Source organism: Leiobunum rupestre, chromosome 7 (assembly GCF_980474605.1).
Source record: "Leiobunum rupestre chromosome 7, qqLeiRupe1.1.hap1, whole genome shotgun sequence".
Taxonomy (NCBI): Eukaryota; Metazoa; Arthropoda; class Arachnida; order Opiliones; family Sclerosomatidae; genus Leiobunum; species Leiobunum rupestre.
In genome coordinates this window covers 7,908,037-7,932,768 of record NC_143390.1, presented here as the reverse complement: position 1 = coordinate 7,932,768, position 24,732 = coordinate 7,908,037, and the positions used below count along the sequence as shown (strand labels likewise).

At 38.7% G+C, this 24,732-nt stretch overlaps 1 protein-coding gene across 1 annotated transcript in view; it reads right to left on the bottom strand.

Moving 5' to 3' along the window:
- Positions 1-1,228: 1,228 nt before the first annotated feature.
- The window catches only part of LOC149934334 (uncharacterized), an 83,820-nt gene continuing 60,316 nt past the window's right edge, over positions 1,229-24,732 (bottom strand). Inside the window, exons 2-4 of the mRNA XM_090153422.1 lie at positions 2,518-2,639; positions 1,893-2,350; positions 1,229-1,830 (exon numbers count right to left, since the gene is read on the bottom strand). Coding sequence (XP_090009548.1) covers positions 1,229-1,830; positions 1,893-2,350; positions 2,518-2,639 — 1,182 coding nt within the window. The remainder of the gene's footprint in view (positions 1,831-1,892; positions 2,351-2,517; positions 2,640-24,732) is intronic.

Below are 24,732 nucleotides of genomic sequence, written 5' to 3'. Positions count from 1 at the left end.
CCCAGTCTCCATTCTCCAAGTGACGATGACGCAGCCGCTAAATTGACTGAGGCAGAAAAATATTGGTTGTATAGGTGTATGTAGGTTGCAGGATTCACGGCACCTTTCCAGGGGCAAAAATACATAGGTTTTGACTCGCTTTTTAACATTATTTAAGTAATTAACTTAACCCAAATTGGAAATCGATAAAAATAGCGCGACTCGCTGCCTTTGCGCCATAAAGGCTGTCGCACACTATGTAGTTTCCCGTACCGGCAACAGTTGCTGGTACCAAAACCAGCGCTGCTATCGGCGATGTATATCGCACACTATGCGAGTAAAATATGAGTCTGATACCGGCGATCACGCGCTCGGACGAAATCCGTCACCCGTACCGAGTTCAACTAGTCTCAACTTTTTGTCGCTCCTCTCGGAGAACCGCTCTGACGTCACGGCATTCCTTATCTCTTCAACCAATTGGGAGCAAGAAAATATTAGACAACTTTTGAAACACCGGCGTGTTGGGATATTTCTTTCTTTCGAAAGGGTTTATTTGTTATCCGTATTCGGTCAGTAAAAACATGGCAGAAAATGATATTATGTCCATTTTATTAGAAAACGGTAGGGATGTGACCGATTTGACGTAATATTCTTATATCCATAGCAAATAATTTAGTATTTTTTCTTACCTTAGTAAATTCTAACTACGCAGCTTTATCAAATAAGAATGTTTCACTAAATTATATAACAGTTATACGTCTAGAAAATCAAATTAAAACGTAATATATACAATACGAAACCAAAACAAACGGATGCGCGCGCACTCCTGGTCTCGTGTATTTTGTAGCAGTGCTTCCTCCTAGTGTGCGACTGCATAAAAAAATTCACCGGTATCGACAGCAAAATTCCCCGACGCCGATAACGAAAACATTTTCCCCCCAAAAGAAGTTTTGATGCCAGTACCAATTTCAAGATTTTTTTCTGTAGTGTGCGACAGCCTTAAGAGTAGCTGTGAGAAATTTGGAGGTCCTAGGTTGAACGGCTCGGACGTCTATAGAGAAACAGACGCAAGGCAGACAGACAGACAGAAGACACTTAGGAATATAGTATAGATTTTAAAATCCCGGCCTTGGTCTGCCTTATATTTATAGTTGTCCATTGTTATCGCGAGCAACTTTACAAATTGTAACGTATATTAATTAAAATTTGCTTTGATAAAGTGGAATTTTAAAAATTAAATATAATTTTTTTAAGATCTGTGAATGGTCAACTCATGTCTTATGCGGTTGCCACTTTGGCTGAAATTCTTCCCGCACTTAAACCGACACGGATACGGCTTGTCACCGGTGTGGGTTCGCGAATGCTTCTTCTGCGTTGAGCTATCGCTGAAACACTGTTCGCAGTGTGCGCACTTGTACGGCTTGGCTCCTGAATGTATACGTAAATGCGTGTTAAGCGAAGAACGCTGTACAAAACAATTCCCGCAAAAGTCGCACCGATATTTTTGTTCGTCTTTGCTTTTGTGGCGCATGCTGTGTGTTTTGAATCTCTGCTGATCGTGAAATTGTTTTCCGCAACGATTTTTAGTAATTTTGTCTATATGACTGCAAGTAATTAGTTCGCGACACAAAGCCTTCAAATCAGCCCTAGCCTGGACAGACGCGTTTTTGGAATTTGGGCTGATCATTACAGTCTGCGTATTAACCTCGGCGGGTGCAACCTCGTTCGAGGATGTTACCCCCTGTGGTGCCGTCGGACTGCTGAATGACGTATCATTGTCCGCGGTTTCGATGGCCGTCGACTGTTCGGAAACCGGAATTGTAGATTCGGAAACCTGAATTGTTGACGAGGCTGAAATGGAAATTCCAAATTAGTTATTAGAAATTGACGATAAATGTAATTAACTAAGTTACTCGTATCACTTGTGGCTAGTGGTTCATCCAGCGAACAGGTTTCGACGTCGATTACCGGAGACACAGCGCCTTGCCGGCTGATAGAAAACAGATTAATGGCCGCTTGCCAGTCGTCTACGGTCATACTTGGGTAGGTGGACATTAGACGTGGTGTTGGACGCGGCATCGTGAAAGACGTGTTTTGTTGGTAATGCAACTCATAGAGCGATGAAGATCTCTGGTACGGCGATTGATGGTTGTTTCCGTCTACCACGCCCGACTGGTACCCTCTTGATGGTTGGGGCAGCAAACACTGGTTGAAATATCCAGTGTAAAATAATTGGCCAGGAATGGAGGATACTGAATATCCCGCGCCAGGAAGTGAAGTCCTGGTCATGATTTCTCGTAGTATGTCCGATCCGGCTTCGTGTGACGGTGGTTGATGTCCCCTTGTTGCCTGCGCGGAATCTGTATTGTAACTGAGGAAGAGCCAGATAAAAGGATTATCTCCAATATCCTGTAGTTTAACACAGTTAATTATAACTAATTGAAACTACCACTTATGGTCTTGGGTGCCCGAGTGTATTTACCATACCAAATAGAGGTCTTTTCATGCGTGATATTTAAACGTTGTTAATATACTCACGATTCCATTACGGTCGGGGGAAGAACTGGGGCCAATCGAAAAGGTGAATCACGTCCAAAAGTAACAAAAGCAGATTGCGCAGGTTCAGCAAGAGGGAGATGACTTGTAATCGAATTATCCACCTTAAAAACAAGTCAAATAACATTAAAAAAATTATCTAAAACTACAATGTTTTGATTCCCAGAGGCGGACTGGACATGTGGGCAGGCAGGAAACATCCAACGGGGCTGCCACCAATATTTTGCTTTGAGGCTGTTCGCTGTACTACGGAGGCCGGTGGGGCCACCGGGGTACTATGCCCTGGTGACTAAGACGTGCAAAGTTCGATTACGTATGAACCACAACGCTACTTTATTTCCAGGTAATAAAGTTATACATAATCCCGAGACAACTAATGTTAGTTCAAGTGCAAGTTCTGCTAAGCTACGTGACGTTTAAAAATAGTGAGCCACGGGAACGTTTTTCAAAACCAGTTAGGTCATTCTAAATAACATTCATTTATTAAATGTAGAACTCTAACAAAGTTTCATTGAAAATTATTTCAAATAATTACACAAATTGCTATCGCCGGGGCTCTCACAAACGACCAGTTACATTTCCCCGTCATAAGTAAAATATATAATTTGGACTTGAAACTAGTTTTTCATAATTATGCCAATTTGTTGTCCAGGTTCTGGCCGCAACGTTCGGCAGGGGTCAAGACAGTCGGAAATTTAGATCTACGGCTTGAAATAAAGTACAGCACTTTGGTAAACGAGTTGGTTTCAATTAACATTACTACCTAGACTACAATACGCATTTCCAACGCATTAGGTACTGGCGTCATAATTTCTGAGAATGGTAAATTATAATTACGGTTCGTTTGCGAATTACGTAACGCAAAACCAATTATTTACCCCCGAAAAATGATTTCTGAAATTGTTTACTTTAGTTGGCTCTTTTTATTAATCTCTAACTATCCCTAATTATTTTGACTAGAAGACACGCTTACGGATCTCAATTAAAGCCCTACGCCGACCACAAACGAATGAAAAAGGGTATCTTACCGAAGCCAGATTAGCGGCTGTTGGAGGACAGTGATTTCGCTCGTGATGGTCGTGGTGAAAAACTGGAGCCATGATGGTCGCGAAAGAGAAACTTCGTTTGGCGGCGAAGACCGAAGAGAGCGAGAGGACGTCTTGGCCGATGGTAAGATGCGGAAGTACGGACATCCCAAACTCTCGAACTTGGTTTTATAAGAAGACCGCGTCCACTAACAGTCCTTATCTGCCGCGCCAGCAACCCTTTGAACCCTCAGCCACCCCGCTCTCGTTTCAGCAGATTAAGTTTCTTATCACCCCCGAAAGTGAGAGCTCCCTTCTAATTGGCGGACCACAGACGCGAGAAAGTTTTTCTGGGGTTCACGAAGACCATACTCGGCCAATTTTTACGAAAAGAATACAATTACAAATAAAAGAAAGTAAATTACATTCAATGCTATCATATCAACTCTGATAATGTGTATATATATATGTCTAGTCCTATATCTAGTTTAGCTAAGCCTAGTTTATAATAAATTTTTAAACATATTAAAATATGATAATATGTTAATATATTTCATACCAATTTAGTTACTTTGAGTTACTTTGAACTTAAATGTCATTTTCACGCGTTACTGGCTTCGAAAAAAGTTTAATAAATAAATAATTATCCTCCTTTAAATGCTGCTGTAATTTTAATCGATTTACAGATTAACAAGCCAAATTGAAGACTAGATTGATTAGTACCGTAATTAAAATAAATTACGTAAATAAATAAATAAAATGGGAAAAATTACTTTATCTAGATCCAGGCGATGACTTTCATGTAGTTTTCTTTATTTCTAAAATAACACCCTGAGCGTTAAGAAGAATCAGGCGTGCGCAAAACAGCAATTAATTATACCGCTACTGATATTGGCTTAAATCATATTCCATAACCTTACGTCGGAAATATGTGTTTTCTTAATAAATAAATATATGCGCATTAAGACTACGAGTTGGTTCTGAAACAATTCTTTGAAATACGCGAAGCCGTTGCGTAGAAGCCCGCCAACGACCGCTGCTACAGACTGTCCGAAATGTGCTTTCAATCTAGCGACTTTTAAATGAAAACGGCCCGTGCAGTTCGTGCCGTGAGTAGGTGAGCCACGAACAATCTCAAAACGGCGGCTGACGTCAAATCCGAGCCGAACTAACCCCGCTGTTCGCGTTTAGCGCTCAAGTGCCAACTATTTTCCGCTTTTGAAGATCCATTTCGTTTGAACTTTATTAAAGTAGCCCCAGGCTGGGCTCTCATTGAAAATTGTTTTTGATAAATATTCCACTTCAGAGGCAAGATTATCGAAATATCCCGAAAATCAACAGCAAATTTTTGATATAAAAATACATTTACGTGTTCGAGTGGCCATCGACTTCCACCGAAACAAAAATAGGACCGAAATCGTGTCTTTATGATTGTTAAACATATCTTCAAAATAACATATGCTACACGATCATATTAGTAAGCCGATCTCACCTTGTCACGACGATTAGCTCATTACAGCAGCCCCAGTGGTGCCATCTCCGGATTAATTGCTAAAGTATTAATTTTCATGAAATTGTAGCTAAATAGTGCTTCAGTAAAGAATTTAGAGATAGCGGTATAGCGTAGGTAGAACATTTTTTTTCTGCTATGGCAAAGTTTTACATTAAGTTAAATCTCTAATTTATTTTTGCCAATCTAAACAGCTAGTAGGCAATACTCGATACTTTTAGAAAATATGATTTATAAAATTTTTTGCTTTGTGTTGGCCATTTTAGTCCTTAGTTGATACTAAGAATGCATTTATTTATACCATAAGTAACATAATAAACATGTATGTCCCAAAACGAATTCGGTTCATGATAGTCTGTCGTGGAGTGATTGCGAAATAGGAAGTTTCCAAACAGGAAACTTGTTCCTTCCTACTGTTTCCGTTGACAAAATAGTTGGTTAGTTTCAGTGGCGTAGCGAGGGGGGGGGGGGGCGGACCGCCCCAGGCGCCACCATTAGGAGGGCGGCAAAATTGCCCCTTTTTACAAGGATGATTTTGGCGCGTTCATCCCTTCTACTTCGCCTCTCTTCCTATCCTCCTTGGAATTATGATTCCGCCCCGGGCGAAAATGGCCCACGCTACGCCACTGGTTAGTTTGATGGCGAGAAATACGAGCGTACACGCGTTTAGGTTTAAAATTCGAAAATAACTAACTTCTGAAATGGAACCAGTGTTTATAATAGTTATTTATCTTCCGAATCAATAATTCATCATTATCTTCCAAAAGTTAGCGTAACTATTTACACTTTTGAAAGCATTTGAATACTTTAGTAACAGTTCGTGTCATACTTATATTTATTATGCTACTTATGTTAATATTAAGGTAGAATGACCCGACATTTTGACACGGTGGCCTAAATCGGAAGGCTTACTGCGGTAGGCTAGCCGCTTTTAAGCGCCTCAAGAATTCGGTTCAATTATCACGACGTAAGAGGTTATTTTGACTCTGTGGAAACATCGAGAAATAAACACTGACTATTTTTTCATGAAGGTAGGAAATGCGGATTTGAGGAAATCCCAATTTTGTTCTCAGCGGGGAGATTTTTAAGAAACTCGTATTTGGACGTTTTCATGGAAGTCCACTCTTTACTTTCAAACGGGTTTCACACCCCAGAAACCTATACACTTGGAATGTTCAATGTTCTAACCACTCTCTCGACTTCCTTCGGATAAGGGCAGCTTGCCGGTCGTTTAATTTTGCAGTAGCGCGTGATTACTGTAAACTCCAAGCAAATCGATCCCAGTTTAATGCTAAAACTGCTTTAGCTTTATTAATTTCCCAATTTATTAGCTTAGGAAAATTAATACGTCAACGAACACAAAACTCAATCCTAAGAAGGAGAAGCATTCTTTCGTTGGCCATTACTAAAATTGAGCTATATTCAGAATTAGGTTCCACTAAGCACTAACCGGACGGGAAAAGCAGGCTAAGCAGCTTAAAAAGGTATCCCCCCACTGTCCGTTTGCGTCCTACTTCGTGTTAGCTCAAATAGTCGGCTGTACTCGATTCTCAGGGCCGTCAAGGTCATTCGGAAGTGTAAGCGTCCGCTATCTGTTTAAAATGGCGCGGGCCACGGGATTATCGGAAAATTTAGGTGACATTTTAATTTTAAAGAAAAATGTATTTCAACTGGAGCATTCTTACAATGGAAAGTAAGTACTATTAATTTTGAATTTTATAAAATGAATTATGGCTTTTAAAAACCTAAACAAATTACTTTAGATTAATTTCATGCTAAGCCTTGTCTTTGTACTACTGTTTTGAACCATTTAGAAAATCTACATTGGGGAAACAACTTGAACAGTTGGATGAAAATTTTGATGGAATCAAGGAAATGAAGGAGGAGGAAAAAAACTGTGCAATAATTGTAGAACAATACGTTGATAATGATGTAACAAATTCCATTAAATCCAACTCCACCCCAGTTAGTCTCATTATTTTTCCAATTATTCGTAATGTTGTTACTGCTCCTCCAAAAAAGAAGGTGAGGGTGCAATCTCATGGAATTTTGTTCAGTACGTTGATAGAAAATTTGGAATTTAACATTTAAATGTTATAATTAATTTAAATTTTTGCAGATTTGACTCAGATTAACTTCCGGCACATGATCAACCTAAGTTTGGAGCAATTACAAACTTAGAGTATTCCAAAAGGAAGGGACATAAATACAACTGTAATCATGGAGGAACTTATTTCAATTGGCATTGCTAAAAAAGCAACGGTGTGGGAGTCTGGCCTTTACATAATGTATTCCTATCTATCAGAAATTAAATCATGCAAATCATTTTGGGAAATAGGGCAATCCATTCATTCAGACGAAAGCTTCTGTCGGATGGAATTCAATACATAACCTTGATAGCTCCACCAGTAAGTAGCTTTATATTTTTATTATTACAAAATACGTCTAAATAAATTAATACACAGTATTTCATTGCAGATATTTACATGTTTGCCGTTCCTGAATCAAAGGAGTACTAGTCACAATTTCACTCTAAATAATAAGTATGGTATAGTGTGAAATAACTTTATATACCATTTGTTTTAAATTATAAATTGCATACTGTAAACAATATTTGGGAATCAGCAACATTTCTGGCATACATGTATCAAAGGAAAGTCCTTTGAAAGTTGACACTTCTGTTAATTTCCGACCAAAAGTGGTAACCCCATTTTGATACTAATTGACACGAATAATCAGGGCCGGACTTAGAGATCCTGGGCCCATAGGCAGATAAGGAGTCTGGGCCCCCTTTTACGCGCTGCATTTACTCTTATCCCTGGAACTAGGCTGTGCCTGAATTTCCCCGATTCAGAGTAGAAGTCTGAGCTCTACGGTTATATAACTAAATAAAAGCTCTTAACAATCGTCGACTAAATGTGCGATAATTATGCAACATTTCGATTTAAGGATGGGTCCGTAAATTGCCAGGCAGAAATTTTGGTAAAAACACGAGAACCACCAATGGTCTAGAGAGTGAGGAGTAAAAACGCGAACAAGTAAAGAGACCAAGAAATGGGGGAGAAAACTAAGCTTTAATGGGGAAAAATAGGCGGTACTTCGGCCGATAGGCCTTCAAGGCGAAAAACTTTATAACGACTCGTTATAAAGTTTTTCGCCTTGAAGGCCTATCGGCCGAAGTACCGCATATTTTTCCCCATTAAAGCTTAGTTTTCTCCCCCATTTCTTGGTCTCTTTACTTGTAGAAATTTTGGTAATTTTAAAACTAAATCTTCTACCTAGGAATTTCTCCAATATACAGGGTCTTTTTTTTTGCTCGGAAAAGTGTTTTTTTTCAAAAACTATTTATAGTACCGATTTCAAATTTGGAAGGTCAATTCTCTATACCGGGGGACATCAGTTTGAGAAATTTGAGCGTTTTCGGTAATGTTTTTCACCAATTTTGAAAAATTATTTTTCGACCACTAGGTGCGAGATAAAAAATTTCTATTATAAAGTTGTAGGCCGTCATCGAAAACCCTTAAAAATTGTTCACTCGACGAAAAACAATTTATTTATCAGTGAAAATTCGAGCTTGAAAAATTTACAAGTTGGTGAAGCCAAATTACGATTGTTTGAAACGATAATTGAAACCGAATTACCTAATCCAGTTGAAACTTTGGTTAAAAAAACGACCGGATTTAAAAAACACGAGGCTATAGGTCAATCCTAAACATGCATTGGGTATTTAAAGGAAAACTTTGGGAGATTATTATCAGTGTTTGATAATATTTCGAACAATGCCTCGTTATTCAGTAGCTGAGCGTACCGAGATAGTTGCCATTTACTATGGAGAAGCAGCGCAAAACCTTAAAAGAGTGACTGAAATCTTCGCAGAAAGACATCCAAATGGAGCACCATCTGTAAATACAGTAAGACGAGCAATTCACGATTTCAATCAATTTGGTAACTTGCAACCTAGGTTTCGCGGATTGGGTCAACCGGATTTAGACTTCGAGAACAATGTACTCGCGTACTTTGTGGCATATCCTCGTCGCAGTTGCGCTAACGCCGCTGCTGATTTGGGTTGTTCTGCAAATCGTGTGTGGAAAATTCTTCGTAAGAATCGCTATCACCTATACAGAGCTACGCTCCACCAAGGACTAATTGACGGAGACCATCAAAGACGTTATGAATTTAGCAACTGGTTACTAAATGCTGTCCAAGAAGATAGACAATTTTTGCGCCATGTTTTGTTCTCCGACGAAGCGTCATTTTCTAGAGATGGGCCCTTTAATCATCAAAACAGCCATCTTTGGTCTGACATCAACCCACATTGGGGTTTTGAATATCATCACCAGGTTCAATTTGAACGGGTCAATGTTTGGGTTGGACTTGTTGGAAACCGTTTGATTGGTCCCTTTCTCCTGCCGACGAACCTCAACGGCCAAAGGTATTTACATTTTCTACAGAACGAACTGAGTGACGCAATCGACGACCTTCCATTGGCTGAAAGACGTCAGTTGTGGTTTCAGCAAGATGGCGCCCCTCCGCATTTTTCCCGGCAAGTAACTGAGCACCTCAACAACGAGTTTCCTGAAAGGTGGATAGGGAGAAATGGTCCAGTGCATTGGCCAGCAAGGTCACCTGACCTAACACCGCTGGATTATTTTCTCTGGGGATTCGTTAAAGCAAAGGTATACGCCACGCCCATTGAAACTAGGGAGGAACTCATTAGACGAATAATCAGTGCTTGCCGAGACGTCACACCAGAAATGGTAGAGAAAGCGTTTGAGAACTTAATTGTCCGCGCACAAACCTGTGTTGCAGCCAATGGTGATATTATTGAAAATGTTTTGTAAAAATTTATGTGAATAAAATATCTGCATTTAAAAACCAAACGTGTACATTTTTTCAAGTGTGAAAACTCTACTACGTTTGTATTAGACTTGTTCCCTTTTCAATTATCGTTTCAAACAATCGTAATTTGGCTTCACCAACTTGTAAATTTTTCAAGCTCGAATTTTCAATGATAAATAAGTTGTTTTTCGTCGAGTGAACAATTTTTAAGGGTTTTCGATGACGGCCTACAACTCTATAATAGAAATTTTTTATCTCGCACCTAGTGGTCGAAAAATAATTTTTCAAAATTGGTGAAAAACATTACCGAAAACGCTCAAATTTCTCAAACTGATGTCCCCCGGTATAGAGAATTGACCTTCCAAATTTGAAATCGGTACTATAAATAGTTTTTGAAAAAAAACACTTTTCCGAGCAAAAAAAAAGACCCTGTATATTAAGATTGATATTATAGATTTATGCCTTCGAATACAGTAATTACGGTCACTGGAGGGCCCCTTTAAAAGGACGGGCCCCTTGGGGTAAGACACTCTGCGAACTCGGTGTAAGCTGCCATACCTTTGACAGTGCTAAATGGAACTCGCGAACTCTTTCTTTCATCTTTTATTAGCCCATGTTTTCACTATGCAACAGTGGTTTTTTATTTAAATTATTTTAATTCATAGGTGTTAGAACAACATAAAGAACAAGTAAGAACTTGTTCGACAGTACGTGCGAGGAAGTATGGTTAGGCTTAGATCAATAATTTTTTAAAGTTTAGAAATGAAATGGATTCCAGTTAATTGGATTAAAAACCTCAGCCATTGGTTATTTTTTTTTCTTGATTTGTTAAGGAACAACAGATATCATAAAGCTCTCGGTTGCCCTATAGGCTGAAGCCTACTTAGATCCACAGCCAATTTGCCTCTGGAGTCTGCCACTGAAAAACCTCTTGATCGTGCCACTACTTCCATGCGCTATGGGCGATTTCATTTAGGACCACTTGTGTGATCTCATTTACATTTCATGTGTGATACATATACGATCTTAATTTATTTATTTCAAGTAAGCCAAATGTGATCTACCGTTAAGAGTGATCTAAAATCTTTACAGTAGTTATCTTAGTGTGACCCTTAAGAACGCTTGGCGTTCGCCGTGGATCATTTTCTCGTTCGCGGTGGAACGCTTTGTCGTTCGCGGTGGAACCCTTTGTCGTTCGCGGTGGAACCCTTTGTCGTTCGCGGTGGAACGCTTTGTCATTCACCGTGGATCATTTTCTCGTTCGCGGTGGAACGCTTTGTCGTTTGCCTTGGATCATTTTCTCGTTCGCGGTGGAACGCTTTGTCGTTCGCGGTGGAACCCTTTGTCGTTCGCGGTGGAACGCTTTGTCGTTCGCGGTGGAACGCTTTGTCGTTCGCGGTGGAACGCTTTGTCGTTCGCCGTGGATCATTTTCTCGTTCGCGGTGGAACGCTTTGTCGTTCGCGGTGGAACCCTTTGTCGTTCGCGGTGGAACCCTTTGTCGTTCGCGGTGAAACGCTTTGTCGTTTGCCGTGGATTATTTTCTCGTTCGCGGTGGAACCCTTTGTCGTTCGCGGTGGAACCCTTTGCCGTTCGCCGTGGATCATTTTCTCGTTCGCGGTGGAACGCTTTGTCGTTCGCCGTGGATCATTTTCTCGTTCGCGGTGGAACGCTTTGTCGTTCGCCGTGGATCATTTTCTCGTTCGCGATGGAACGCTTTGTCGTTCGCGGTGGAACCCTTTGTTGTTCGCGGTGGTACGCTTTGTCGTTCGCCGTGGATCATTTTCTCGTTCGCGGTGGAACGCTTTGTCGTTCGCCGTGGATCATTTTTTCGTTCGCGGTGGAACGCTTTGTCGTTCGCCGTGGATCATTTTCTCGTTCGCGGTGGAACGCTTTGTCGTTCGCGGTGGAACCCTTTGTCGTTCGCGGTGGAACGCTTTGTCGTTCGCGGTGGAACGCTTTGTCATTCACCGTGGATCATTTTCTCGTTCGCGGTGGAACGCTTTGTCGTTTGCCTTGGATCATTTTCTCGTTCGCGGTGGAACGCTTTGTCGTTCGCGGTGGAACCCTTTGTCGCTCGCGGTGGAACGCTTTGTCGTTCGCCGTGGATCATTTTCTCGTTCGTGGTGGAACGCTTTGTCGTTCGCCGTGGATCATTTTCTCGTTCGCGGTGGATCATTTTCTCGTTCGCGGTGGAACGCTTTGTCGTTCGCGGTGGAACCCTTTGTCGTTCGCGGTGGAACGCTTTGTCATTCACCGTGGATCATTTTCTCGTTCGCGGAGGAACTCTTTGTCGTTCGCGGTGGAACGCTTTGTCGTTCGCGGTGGAACGCTTTGTCGTTCGCCGTGGATCATTTTCTCGTTCGTGGTGGAACGCTTTGTCGTTCGCGGTGAAACGCTTTGTCGTTCGCCGTGGATCATTTTCTCGTTCGCGGTGGAACGCTTTGTCGTTCGCCGTGGATCATTTTTTCGTTCGCGGTGGAACGCTTTGTCGTTCGCCGTGGATCATTTTCTCGTTCGCGGTGGAACGCTTTGTCGTTCGCGGTGGAACGCTTTGTCGTTCGCGGTGGAACGCTTTGTCGTTCGCGGTGGAACGCTTTGTCCTTCGCGGTGGAACGCTTTGTCGTTCGCGGTGGAACCCTTTGTCGTTCGCGGTGGAACGCTTTGTCGTTCGCCGTGGATCATTTTCTCGTTCGCGGTGGAACGCTTTGTCGTTCGCCGTGGATCATTTTCTCGTTCGCGGTGGAACGCTTTGTCGTTCGCCGTGGATCATTTTTTCGTTCGCGGTGGAACGCTTTGTCGTTCGCCGTGGATCATTTTCTCGTTCGCGGTGGAACGCTTTGTCGTTCGCGGTGGAACGCTTTGTCGTTCGCGGTGGAACGCTTTGTCGTTCGGGGTGGAACGCTTTGTCGTTCGCCGTTGATCATTTTCTCGTTCGCGGTGGAACGCTTTGTCCTTCGCGGTGGAACGCTTTGTCCTTCGCGGTGGAACGCTTTGTCGTTCGCGGTGGAACGCTTTGTCGTGATCTACCGAGGCGAATGGAGCACCCACTGGTGGCGTGTTTCCTTCCCCCTCTCGCGGCGGAAGTAAATTAGACCATGACGCGACTAAATATTTTTAGGGTAAAAATTAGAAGGGGTTTTTATTATTTTTTATCTCAATAAGTAGGAAATCCAAGGCAATTCTCAGAAGAAGGCCTGGATTAAACATTAAAACGATAATTTTATTTTAACGGTGACATAAAATATTTCTTACAGAGAGGTTTCCATATTCCGGAACTGTTCGTGTTGTGCATTTGAAACATGTGGAACATAATGACTCATAAGTATGACTCTGTGCAACATTTCCATATCAAAACATGCAATAAGTGGACCCAAAGTCAAAAATTCTTATAATCCTCAGGCTATTAAAATGGTAACCATGGAAACCAAATCACATGATAAATTAGTAAAGTAAAAAAAGGTCTAAGAATTCTGCGCGTTTTAAAAATCCGCTTTATTAGCTGAAGACGCGTTTTTCGTCACGGAGACGGAAGTTACGTTGTTTAAGTCATATCGGGTGGACAAGGTTTCATTGAAGAAAATGCTTTTATGGCAAACTTATGGGTGATAATGATAGACCGAAGAGGAATTCAAACAGAAGTTTGAAAGAAGACTCTTCGCGACCGAAAACTATCGCTACGCCCCCTTTGGTTCGCCATTGAAAGCTACATAGGTAGCGCCCTTCCATAAAATGCAAACTTGTACCTCTTTGTGGTGGAAGGGAGTAACAGGTGGAGGGGTAACCCTTCATGCTGGCCAACTAAGGCTCTGCTTCTTCCTTAAGTAAAGGTGTAAGGTATCGTGCTGAGGGCTGAATGGTACCGGGGAAGCGAAAATACGGTATCACTAACGATCCCCTCGGGGGACCAGGCGAAACTCCATTGTAATTAGCCTTCCACCCGGGAGGAGGACTACCGGATGGTGACCTCTTACTTTCCTCCATACTCGTGGGATCATTTATGAACTCAAAACAAAAACAAAACCAGTAATACCCGGCTTGATGAAAAGAATGAGCAAGGGTCTGCTTCCATCAGCACCCGGCTTGATGGAGGGTCTGGGTCATCTTCGGATGTTACCCGACCCTCAAAAACTTCGATACGCAATGCACGCCGCAAGGCTGCAAGGATCGCTAAGAAGGAGGTTCAGTCATCCTCAGGGGACAAAGTAACCCCTTCACTTAAGAGGCTCAGGTCGGAGGATTCCAATCCCTCGCCTGGGCCTTCTCAATCTACGGCCAAAAAGGCTAAATAGCGTCCAACTCCTATGTCCTATAGTGACGCAGTAGGGTTGCCTAAAATGGACATTGTTAAAGATGGCTTTCCGAACAACCTTATCACAGAGGAGGAGATGGGCGCCGTCCAGTGTGGGATTCTGTAGAAAGTTGATGGGAAACCTTCGGGTGAACCTCTTCCTCTCATTGCAGGAATTTCCAGCTGGTCGGAGGTGCCATCACATATCTCTGTGGGGATGCCCCGACCGGGGAGTGGTTAAGGAAGGCCTTTGACCAGAATGACTGTGTTTTGGAGGGAACGAAACTTTTAGTAAAGGCTAGTGAACTACCGAAACTGGTCAAGGTCGCCTTCAGGACTAAGGATGTCTGGACAAAGAATCCAGACGTTCTTCTAAAGAGGCTGCACCTCTATAAAAACAAGCTCATTACGAGCCGTTGGAAAGTTGTCACCTCTGTCTGTGACAAGAACTTCATTCGGTGGATTTTCCAGATGGATGAAGATTCTGTCGCAGTTTTAAAGGAGGCAGGATTTACTGCCTACACAGGGGTGGATAGGGGAACTTTTAAAGTCCTTAAAAATCCTACACTCTTAAAATGGTTTAGTTAAAAAAATATAGTTAAAATATATTTAACCCATCATTAGTCAAATATAACTAAACTTTGGGTTTTGCCGATTAGATATTTTAAAATGGGTAAAAATTTTGGGTCAAGATATTTGACCTAACTTTTAGTTAAAATTTAAAACACAATTTTAGTCACTTTTAAGTATATTTGGGTTATTTAAAACATTCAACCCAATCCGGGGTTTCTTAAAAAGATCTGAGTCACGTGATCTTCTACGTATAAGACGACAGCGCTGTGTCAAAAGTTCGAAGCAGCCATTTTAACGGTTGGGGTTTTTTCGGCCGTTTGTACTTTATTTAAAGTTGGAATTTAAAATTGGCATTTGTCATCTTTGAAGAACTATAACCCAGGAAACAATATAGAAAAGGTAAGAACTGTCTTTAAATTTTTTAAATTAAATATTTCAGGCATCACATTTTGCTCTTTTTAAGTACCTTGGATTGTTTCTTAGCAAATTCTACAAGGTATTTTAAAACTCGTTATAGAGTAGTATCACCTCGTATCTTTAGCCATGGCCGCCATTTTAGGCGCGTTTTATTCTCTTATAGGAAAAATCATGGGTGACGTTGCACTGATACTACTCTATTGTTTAAAATTGTACGTTTATATCGAAATATTTAGGCCTATTTCTATTTTGAATGTAAATCTGAGAAATAACTTAAATTATTGACTGTAGTTTACATCTGCCCCAATACTAGTTTTGGGTTACGTAGGGTACGCGACGAATGTATTAAAAGTTGTAGACTAGAATATTGATGTTCATATTGATTATATACGTAGCAGCTACTAAAGAGCGAGAAATGGCTTGTTTCAATGATTGTTAGGTTAAGTAGGGTTAGGTTAGGTTAGGTTTAAGTTAGGTTAGGTTAGCAATTTCTGGTTCTTTGTAGCGGTTTCGTAATTAATTACCTTGTTTTCCATTGAAAACAGCCATCATTGGCCCTTTGTAGCTTCTCCGAATGCACATTCCCTGTTTTTCATTGTAATAAAAAATTTGTTTCTTTTGTAGTTATTCCGTATTTAATTACTCTGTTTTCTATTGAAACAAGCCATTTCTCGCTCTTTTGTAGCTGCTCCGTATTTAAATACCCTGTTTTCTATTGAAACAAGTCTTAGTTTAGTCTACAACTATAAATCCAATCGTCGCGTACCCTAAGTCACCCAAAACTAGTATTGGGGCAGATGTAAACTACTTCCAAATTATTTAACGGCAAGGGCAAATATGTTAGAAATGACTATTTAATCAATTTAAAATAAATGGCTTAGTGGCACGGGCTCTGCCTGAGCTGTGAAAATAACAATGTTCATTGATTTTTCCAAACCAACATGGCCTTATCTAAAATTTTAATTTTAATATGAAAGCTTATTTTAGGAATATATTTCAAGAAAAATGTTCAGAATTTGGGCTCAGGGTGAAATAATATATTTATTCTCAAACATCAAGTATATTTTCTCACGCTTCAAGATAAAAATGAAAGTTAGGTTAAATATTTCTGGGCCAATTTGACAGTCTCCATATATGAAAGTTTATTTTACCATAAATTATCAATAGTTTAACGACTTAAGATTATATTTCAAGAAAAATGTTGAGAATTTGGGCTCAGGGTGAAAAAATGTATTTAATATCTCGGAGCCACAATTCTAAACATTTTTCTTGAAATATAATCATAAGTCGTTAAACTAATGATAATTTATGGTAAAATAAACTATCATATATGGAGACTGTGTAGTTGCACATTTTTAACTACAAATACCTGCTTAGTTTTTACATTTTTCTGGTTAGTGGTAGTTTACCCTCTTAATATAGTGTAATGAAAATGCATATGTTATATAAAATTCAATTTTTCTTTCAGTCTTTTCAAACAAATGTCAAGTTAATGGATGACTTTGTGAGAACAACTTTAACTGACTGGGGTTTGGAGAATTTAATTGAAAACTTCACCTATAATGCAGTAGACAAAGAAAGTTTTATGCTTCTGACACCTGACCTACTGAAAGAGCTTTGCCCTGCCATTGGGCCAAGAGTAAAGTTTTTGGCGTTGCACTCAAATTTATTGAAAGGTGTCTCTCAAGTCATAGAAGGAAGCCTCCCTAATGATTTGACAGTGTGAGTTTGGTTTGTTTTTAGTTTTATCATATCTAAGTTGTTTAAAATCTGAATTTGATTTTAGATGGGGTTCATTTGTTTCAAATGTAGCAAAGAAATTTCTGGGGCAGCCAAAGGCCTAATTTATCACTTTAGGAATTTCCATTTATTCCAAAATCCGGGATCTGGCCCTTTTTATTGTGCGGAACTTGACTGTAATCAATCGTACAATTATTTCCAAACTTTAAAAAAACATCTTGAAAAACAACATAAGGATGTACTAGAAGCTCAAGAAACAAAAACATTACCGCATATGATAGAATTTCCAGCTCTTATTCATAAACCCACTACTAATAATATTTCTGTGAATGATGTAAACCAAATTCCAAATGCTATTGAAACAGAGTATGATAATGAAATTGATGATGATCTAGTACTTCCCTTTGATAACATAAAAGATGGGGCTATGAATTTTATTTGCGAACTTAAATCATCTCCCTCTATTAACACTTCTACAGTGAATAATGTTATAAGGAGTGTATCTAGTCTTGTTTCTGACATAGTTCAATACTTAAGGGTTAAATCTAAAGAATGTTTAAAAGATGTTGCTGCCCCGGAAAAGGAGATAATTTTGAAAAATCTGGACGTAGAATTTATAAAGGCATCCAATCCATTTGAAAACTTTTATACTGAAAATCAACAATTGAAATATTTAAAAGATTCTGGGGATTTTATACAACCAGTAGACCTTAAAATTGGTAGGATTGATATACAAAAACAGAACAACAATGTAGAACTAGAAATTTCACGAAAAGATTGCTTCTTTCAAATGGTGTCTGTGGAGAGGACGCTGAAAAACCTTTTTGAAAGCAATGGGGTGTTTGAAATTATGAAAAACTACATTAATGAACCAGTTGAAGGCCTACACGATTTCAAAGATGGAAAATTAGGTAAACACGTAACGTTTACTGAAAACCTTGTATTAATACCAATATTTTTGTATTCTGATGAGTTTGAAGTTTCAAATCCTATAGGGTCAAAAACTGGTATCCACAAAGTTAATGGGTTCTACTACACAATTAAAAGTTTACCACCAAAATACAATTCATCGCTTCAAAATTGCCATTTACTTGCGCTTTGCAAATCCTCGTATATAAACCATCATGATATAGGTTTAGCTCCAGTTATGGAAATCATTTCTGAAGAATTTAAGGAACTTGAAAATAATGGAATTGAAATCAACATACCATCAATATACTCCGGAACTGTTTATCCGTATTTAGCTCAGGTGTGTGGTGATAATTTAGGAATGAATGGCATGTTGGGATTAGTGGAAGGTTTCACAGCAAATCATATGTGTAGGTTTTGCAAGGTTCATAAAAATACTATGTTTTTCCAAACCAAGCTAGACAGGAAACTTTTACGAACTAAGATGAATTATGAAGCTGATCTCATTCTTAACAATGCCTCTGAAACAGGTATCAAAAAACCATGCCCCCTAAATGGTTTACAGTACTTCCATGTAACTTCAAACTCAGTAGTAGATATAATGCATGATATTTTGGAGGGTGTGGGACCACTGGAATTGAAGTTAGTCTTGGGGAAATTAGTGGATGAAAAAGTTATAACTCTTAGCGAATTAAACTTGCGCATAGCTGGATTCTTTTATGGCCCAGACCAAAAGAACCGTCCGTCTCCTTTGACCAAAGGAATGCTAAAAAATCCACATGGTGCAACAGGCCAAACCGCTTCGCAATCCTGGTGCTTATTAAGGTATCTGCCCATTCTTATTGGAGATCTTGTTAATGAGGACAACATATATTTCGAACTCATTTTGACACTCTTAGATTGTATGAACATTATTTTTAGTCCAGTAATTTTTGAGAATCATTTGTGCTATTTGGATCAACTAATAACTGATCACCATCAACTTTTCTTAGATTTGTTTCAAGATCGCCACTTAAAACCAAAGCATCATTTAATGTTGCATTACACTGATTGCATTAGGCAAATAGGTCCTCTGGCAAGAGTCGGCGTGATTCGATTTGAAGCCAAACACAATTTTTTTAAGAAGTACGCTCATATCATATGCAATTTCAAAAATATTACCAAGTCTTTGGCTGTACGTCATCAAATGATGTGTGCGTTTAATTCAAAAAGTTACAAAGTTCTTGATGAAAGAGAAACTAAAATTGGTGTTTCACAAAAGGATCTGGTTTCTAATCTCAAGTGGGCTAAAAATGTTGCCAAGTTGTTAGGTCTTTCTATATATGATAACGTGTCTCTTGCAACTTGGATTAAGTTTAATGGCACTCAATATAAACCAGGATATGCATTGTGCGTGGAAATATCCGAGGATAATCATCCGGTTTTTGGAAAAATAGAGTTCATAATTTTAATGGGAAACCAAACATTTCGCTTTGTTGTGTCTCTATGTAACACAGAACACTATTCGAGGCATTACCACGCTTACGCAATTTCACCAAAAGAAGTACAAGAGTTAAAATTGCTTAGTCTGGATGATGTTGTTGACTACTATCCACTTCATTTTTGTGGTTCATTTCTACCTGAAAATATAATTTATGTCGTACCACGATATAGTTACTTTTAGCTAATTTAAAAAAATAGTTAAAGTTTATCATACTTAACGACTGGTATTAATTTCCTTTTATATTAGGTGGTGGCTTAGTTACGCATATATATATATTTATTTATTTATTTTATAGGAATTTTTCTAACGAAACTGCACAAGGCGTTTCTGATAGTTTATCTACAATTTCTGCCAATGCCAGTTGCTCAGCCTCCGAATCAAATGAAACACAGAGTATTGACGTTTCTCTAACTGGTTCCTCAACTTCGCAGTTTGTATGTTAGGATATTATTGTTTTTTGATAATTTAGGTAATTTAATTTGATTAAATTACAGGATATTAGAAGCATCTTGCTAAAACACCCAAAAGGCAAAGAATTACTAAAGGCAATCATGGGGAAAAATCCAATTGGTCTAACCAGCAGATGGCTATTCACTAAAATAATGGCAGCCAAACTTTTGGAAATTGATGATCGGTAATTTTAAGTAAAAAAATTGTTTGTGTTTTATACAACAGAACTAATATTTTTAGTCCCACTGCGAAGAGTAAGCATGATATGGCGAAAGCAATTGTAAACACATTTCCGCAGCAATTCAATGACAAAGACAACAGGGGTCATGTAAATATATAATGTTTCTTTTTTAAAATTAACTCTTACAATTCAACTAAATTGCAGCTAATTTGGTTTTCCAATGGTGGTGGACGACCAGCCACTGGATTTTTGGAAGAAAGGATTAAAAATGTTAAAAAGCGTTTAAATCAGAAAGGAAAATCAAAAGACCAAAATAAAGAAACAAGTATTGTTTCCCTGTCAGGTCAATGTGAAGTGATAAGTACGTATAATATCTGAAATTTTTTCAAATATTTTACCTACAATAATATTTTGCTGATTTGATTCTCAAAAATTACTGGACTAAAAATAATGTTCATACAATCTAAGAGTGTCAAAATGAGTTCGAAATATATGTTGTCCTCATTAACAAGATCTCCAATAAGAATGGGCAGATACCTTAATAAGCACCAGGATTGCGAAGCGGTTTGGCCTGTTGCACCATCTGGATTTTTTAGCATTCCTTTGGTCAAAGGAGACGGACGGTTCTTTTGGTCTGGGCCATAAAAGAATCCAGCTATGCGCAAGTTTAATTCGCTAAGAGTTATAACTTTTTCATCCACTAATTACCCCAAGACTAACTTCAATTCCAGTGGTCCCACACCCTCCAAAATATCATGCATTATATCTACTACTGAGTTTGAAGTTACATGGAAGTACTGTAAACCATTTAGGGGGCATGGTTTTTTGATACCTGTTTCAGAGGCATTGTTAAGAATGAGATCAGCTTCATAATTCATCTTAGTTCGTAAAAGTTTCCTGTCTAGCTTGGTTTGGAAAAACATAGTATTTTTATGAACCTTGCAAAACCTACACATATGATTTGCTGTGAAACCTTCCACTAATCCCAACATGCCATTCATTCCTAAATTATCACCACACACCTGAGCTAAATACGGATAAACAGTTCCGGAGTATATTGATGGTATGTTGATTTCAATTCCATTATTTTCAAGTTCCTTAAATTCTTCAGAAATGATTTCCATAACTGGAGCTAAACCTATATCATGATGGTTTATATACGAGGATTTGCAAAGCGCAAGTAAATGGCAATTTTGAAGCGATGAATTGTATTTTGGTGGTAAACTTTTAATTGTGTAGTAGAACCCATTAACTTTGTGGATACCAGTTTTTGACCCTATAGGATTTGAAACTTCAAACTCATCAGAATACAAAAATATTGGTATTGATACAAGGTTTTCAGTAAACGTTACGTGTTTACCTAATTTTCCATCTTTGAAATCGTGTAGGCCTTCAACTGGTTCATTAATGTAGTTTTTCATAATTTCAAACACCCCATTGCTTCCAAAAAGGTTTTTCAGCGTCCTCTCCACAGACACCATTTGAAAGAAGCAATCTTTTCGTGAAATTTCTAGTTCTACATTGTTGTTCTGTTTTTGTATATCAATCCTACCAATTTTAAGGTCTACTGGTTGTATAAAATCCCCAGAATCTTTTAAATATTTCAATTGTTGATTTTCAGTATAAAAGTTTTCAAATGGATTGGATGCCTTTATAAATTCTACGTCCAGATTTTTCAAAATTATCTCCTTTTCCGGGGCAGCAACATCTTTTAAACATTCTTTAGATTTAACCCTTAAGTATTGAACTATGTCAGAAACAAGACTAGATACACTCCTTATAACATTATTCACTGTAGAAGTGTTAATAGAGGGAGATGATTTAAGTTCGCAAATAAAATTCATAGCCCCATCTTTTATGTTATCAAAGGGAAGTACTAGATCATCATCAATTTCATTATCATACTCTGTTTCAATAGCATTTGGAATTTGGTTTACATCATTCACAGAAATATTATTAGTAGTGGGTTTATGAATAAGAGCTGGAAATTCTATCATATGCGGTAATGTTTTTGTTTCTTGAGCTTCTAGTACATCCTTATGTTGTTTTTCAAGATGTTTTTTTAAAGTTTGGAAATAATTGTACGATTGATTACAGTCAAGTTCCGCACAATAAAAAGGGCCAGATCCCGGATTTTGGAATAAATGGAAATTCCTAAAGTGATAAATTAGGCCTTTGGCTGCCCCAGAAATTTCTTTGCTACATTTGAAACAAATGAACCCCATCTAAAATCAAATTCAGATTTTAAACAACTTAGATATGATAAAACTAAAAACAAACCAAACTCACACTGTCAAATCATTAGGGAGGCTTCCTTCTATGACTTGAGAGACACCTTTCAATAAATTTGAGTGCAACGCCAAAAACTTTACTCTTGGCCCAATGGCAGGGCAAAGCTCTTTCAGTAGGTCAGGTGTCAGAAGCATAAAACTTTCTTTGTCTACTGCATTATAGGTGAAGTTTTCAATTAAATTCTCCAAACCCCAGTCAGTTAAAGTTGTTCTCACAAAGTCATCCATTAACTTGACATTTGTTTGAAAAGACTGAAAGAAAAATTGAATTTTATATAACATATGCATTTTCATTACACTATATTAAGAGGGTAAACTACCACTAACCAGAAAAATGTAAAAACTAAGCAGGTATTTGTAGTTAAAAATGTGCAACTACACAGTCTCCATATATGATAGTTTATTTTACCATAAATTATCATTAGTTTAACGACTTATGATTATATTTCAAGAAAAATGTTTAGAATTGTGGCTCCGAGATATTAAATACATTTTTTCACCCTGAGCCCAAATTCTCAACATTTTTCTTGAAATATAATCTTAAGTCGTTAAACTATTGATAATTTATGGTAAAATAAACTTTCATATATGGAGACTGTCAAATTGGCCCAGAAATATTTAACCTAACTTTCATTTTTATCTTGAAGCGTGAGAAAATATACTTGATGTTTGAGAATAAATATATTATTTCACCCTGAGCCCAAATTCTGAACATTTTTCTTGAAATATATTCCTAAAATAAGCTTTCATATTAAAATTAAAATTTTAGATAAGGCCATGTTGGTTTGGAAAAATCAATGAACATTGTTATTTTCACCAGAGGTGGGCAAAAATTGTGAGCGAATTCTGAAATGAACGCTCAGACCTTTTTAATTTGAGTGATCAAGTAAGCTAGTGCTCAATACTGGCGATGCTATTTTCTCTCTCTTAAACTGAACCAGCTCAGGCCGAAAGCCGTGAAATTCTCTCAGTCACTGATCGTTCACGGTGCGTTGAGCGAAAACGGCTGATCGACACGCTAGCCTGCTCAATTTGAAGCGCCACGTCCTCCAGCGGTGGGATAATTCGTTCACTAGAAAGCGCTGACGCCGGGCTGAGTGAGATCGTGCCGAGAGAAGCGGCAGTTTTTTAACATCGGAATTTCTCAACCCACTGAGCGACGGGATAGTCTTTCTTCTGGAATTCGCTCATAGCGCGGTGAGAAAAAATTATACAAATAATATTTTATTGACGATTTTTTTATTCAATGTACTTTTTTATGAAATAATTTATAAGAAATGAAACTTTTTTCTCACAGCACTTTGAGCGAATTCCGGGAAACAGTCTACCCCGTCGTTCAGTGGGATGAGAAATTCCGATGTTAAAAAACTAGCGCTTCTCTCGGCGCGATCTCACTCAGCCCGCCGTCAGCGCTTTCTAGTGAACGAATTATCCCGCCGCTAGGGGAAGCGGTGCTTAAAATTGAGCAGGCCAGCGCCTCGATCGGCCGATCTCGCTCACCGCGCCGTGAAAAATCACTGACTGAGCGAACTAATCGGCGATCACCCTGAGCTGGCTCAATTTATCTTTCTCGCTTAAGAAGAGCAACCGACCTTCGTATTTGAAGTGCTCACTCGTTTCGAGAGGATTTTCAAAAATGAACGCTCACAATGTTTGCCCACCTCTGATTTTCACAGCTCAGGCAGAGCCCGTGCCACTAAGCCATTTATTTTAAATTGATTAAATAGTCATTTCTAACATATTTGCCCTTGCCGTTAAATAATTTGGAAGTAGTTTACATCTGCCCCAATACTAGTTTTGGGTGACTTAGGGTACGCGACGATTGGATTTATAGTTGTAGACTAAACTAAGACTTGTTTCAATAGAAAACAGGGTATTTAAATACGGAGCAGCTACAAAAGAGCGAGAAATGGCTTGTTTCAATAGAAAACAGAGTAATTAAATACGGAATAACTACAAAAGAAACAAATTTTTTATTACAATGAAAAACAGGGAATGTGCATTCGGAGAAGCTACAAAGGGCCAATGATGGCTGTTTTCAATGGAAAACAAGGTAATTAATTACGAAACCGCTACAAAGAACCAGAAATTGCTAACCTAACCTAACTTAAACCTAACCTAACCTAACCCTACTTAACCTAACAATCATTGAAACAAGCCATTTCTCGCTCTTTAGTAGCTGCTACGTATATAATCAATATGAACATCAATATTCTAGTCTACAACTTTTAATACATTCGTCGCGTACCCTACGTAACCCAAAACTAGTATTGGGGCAGATGTAAACTACAGTCAATAATTTAAGTTATTTCTCAGATTTACATTCAAAATAGAAATAGGCCTAAATATTTCGATATAAACGTACAATTTTAAACAATAGAGTAGTATCAGTGCAACGTCACCCATGATTTTTCCTATAAGAGAATAAAACGCGCCTAAAATGGCGGCCATGGCTAAAGATACGAGGTGATACTACTCTATAACGAGTTT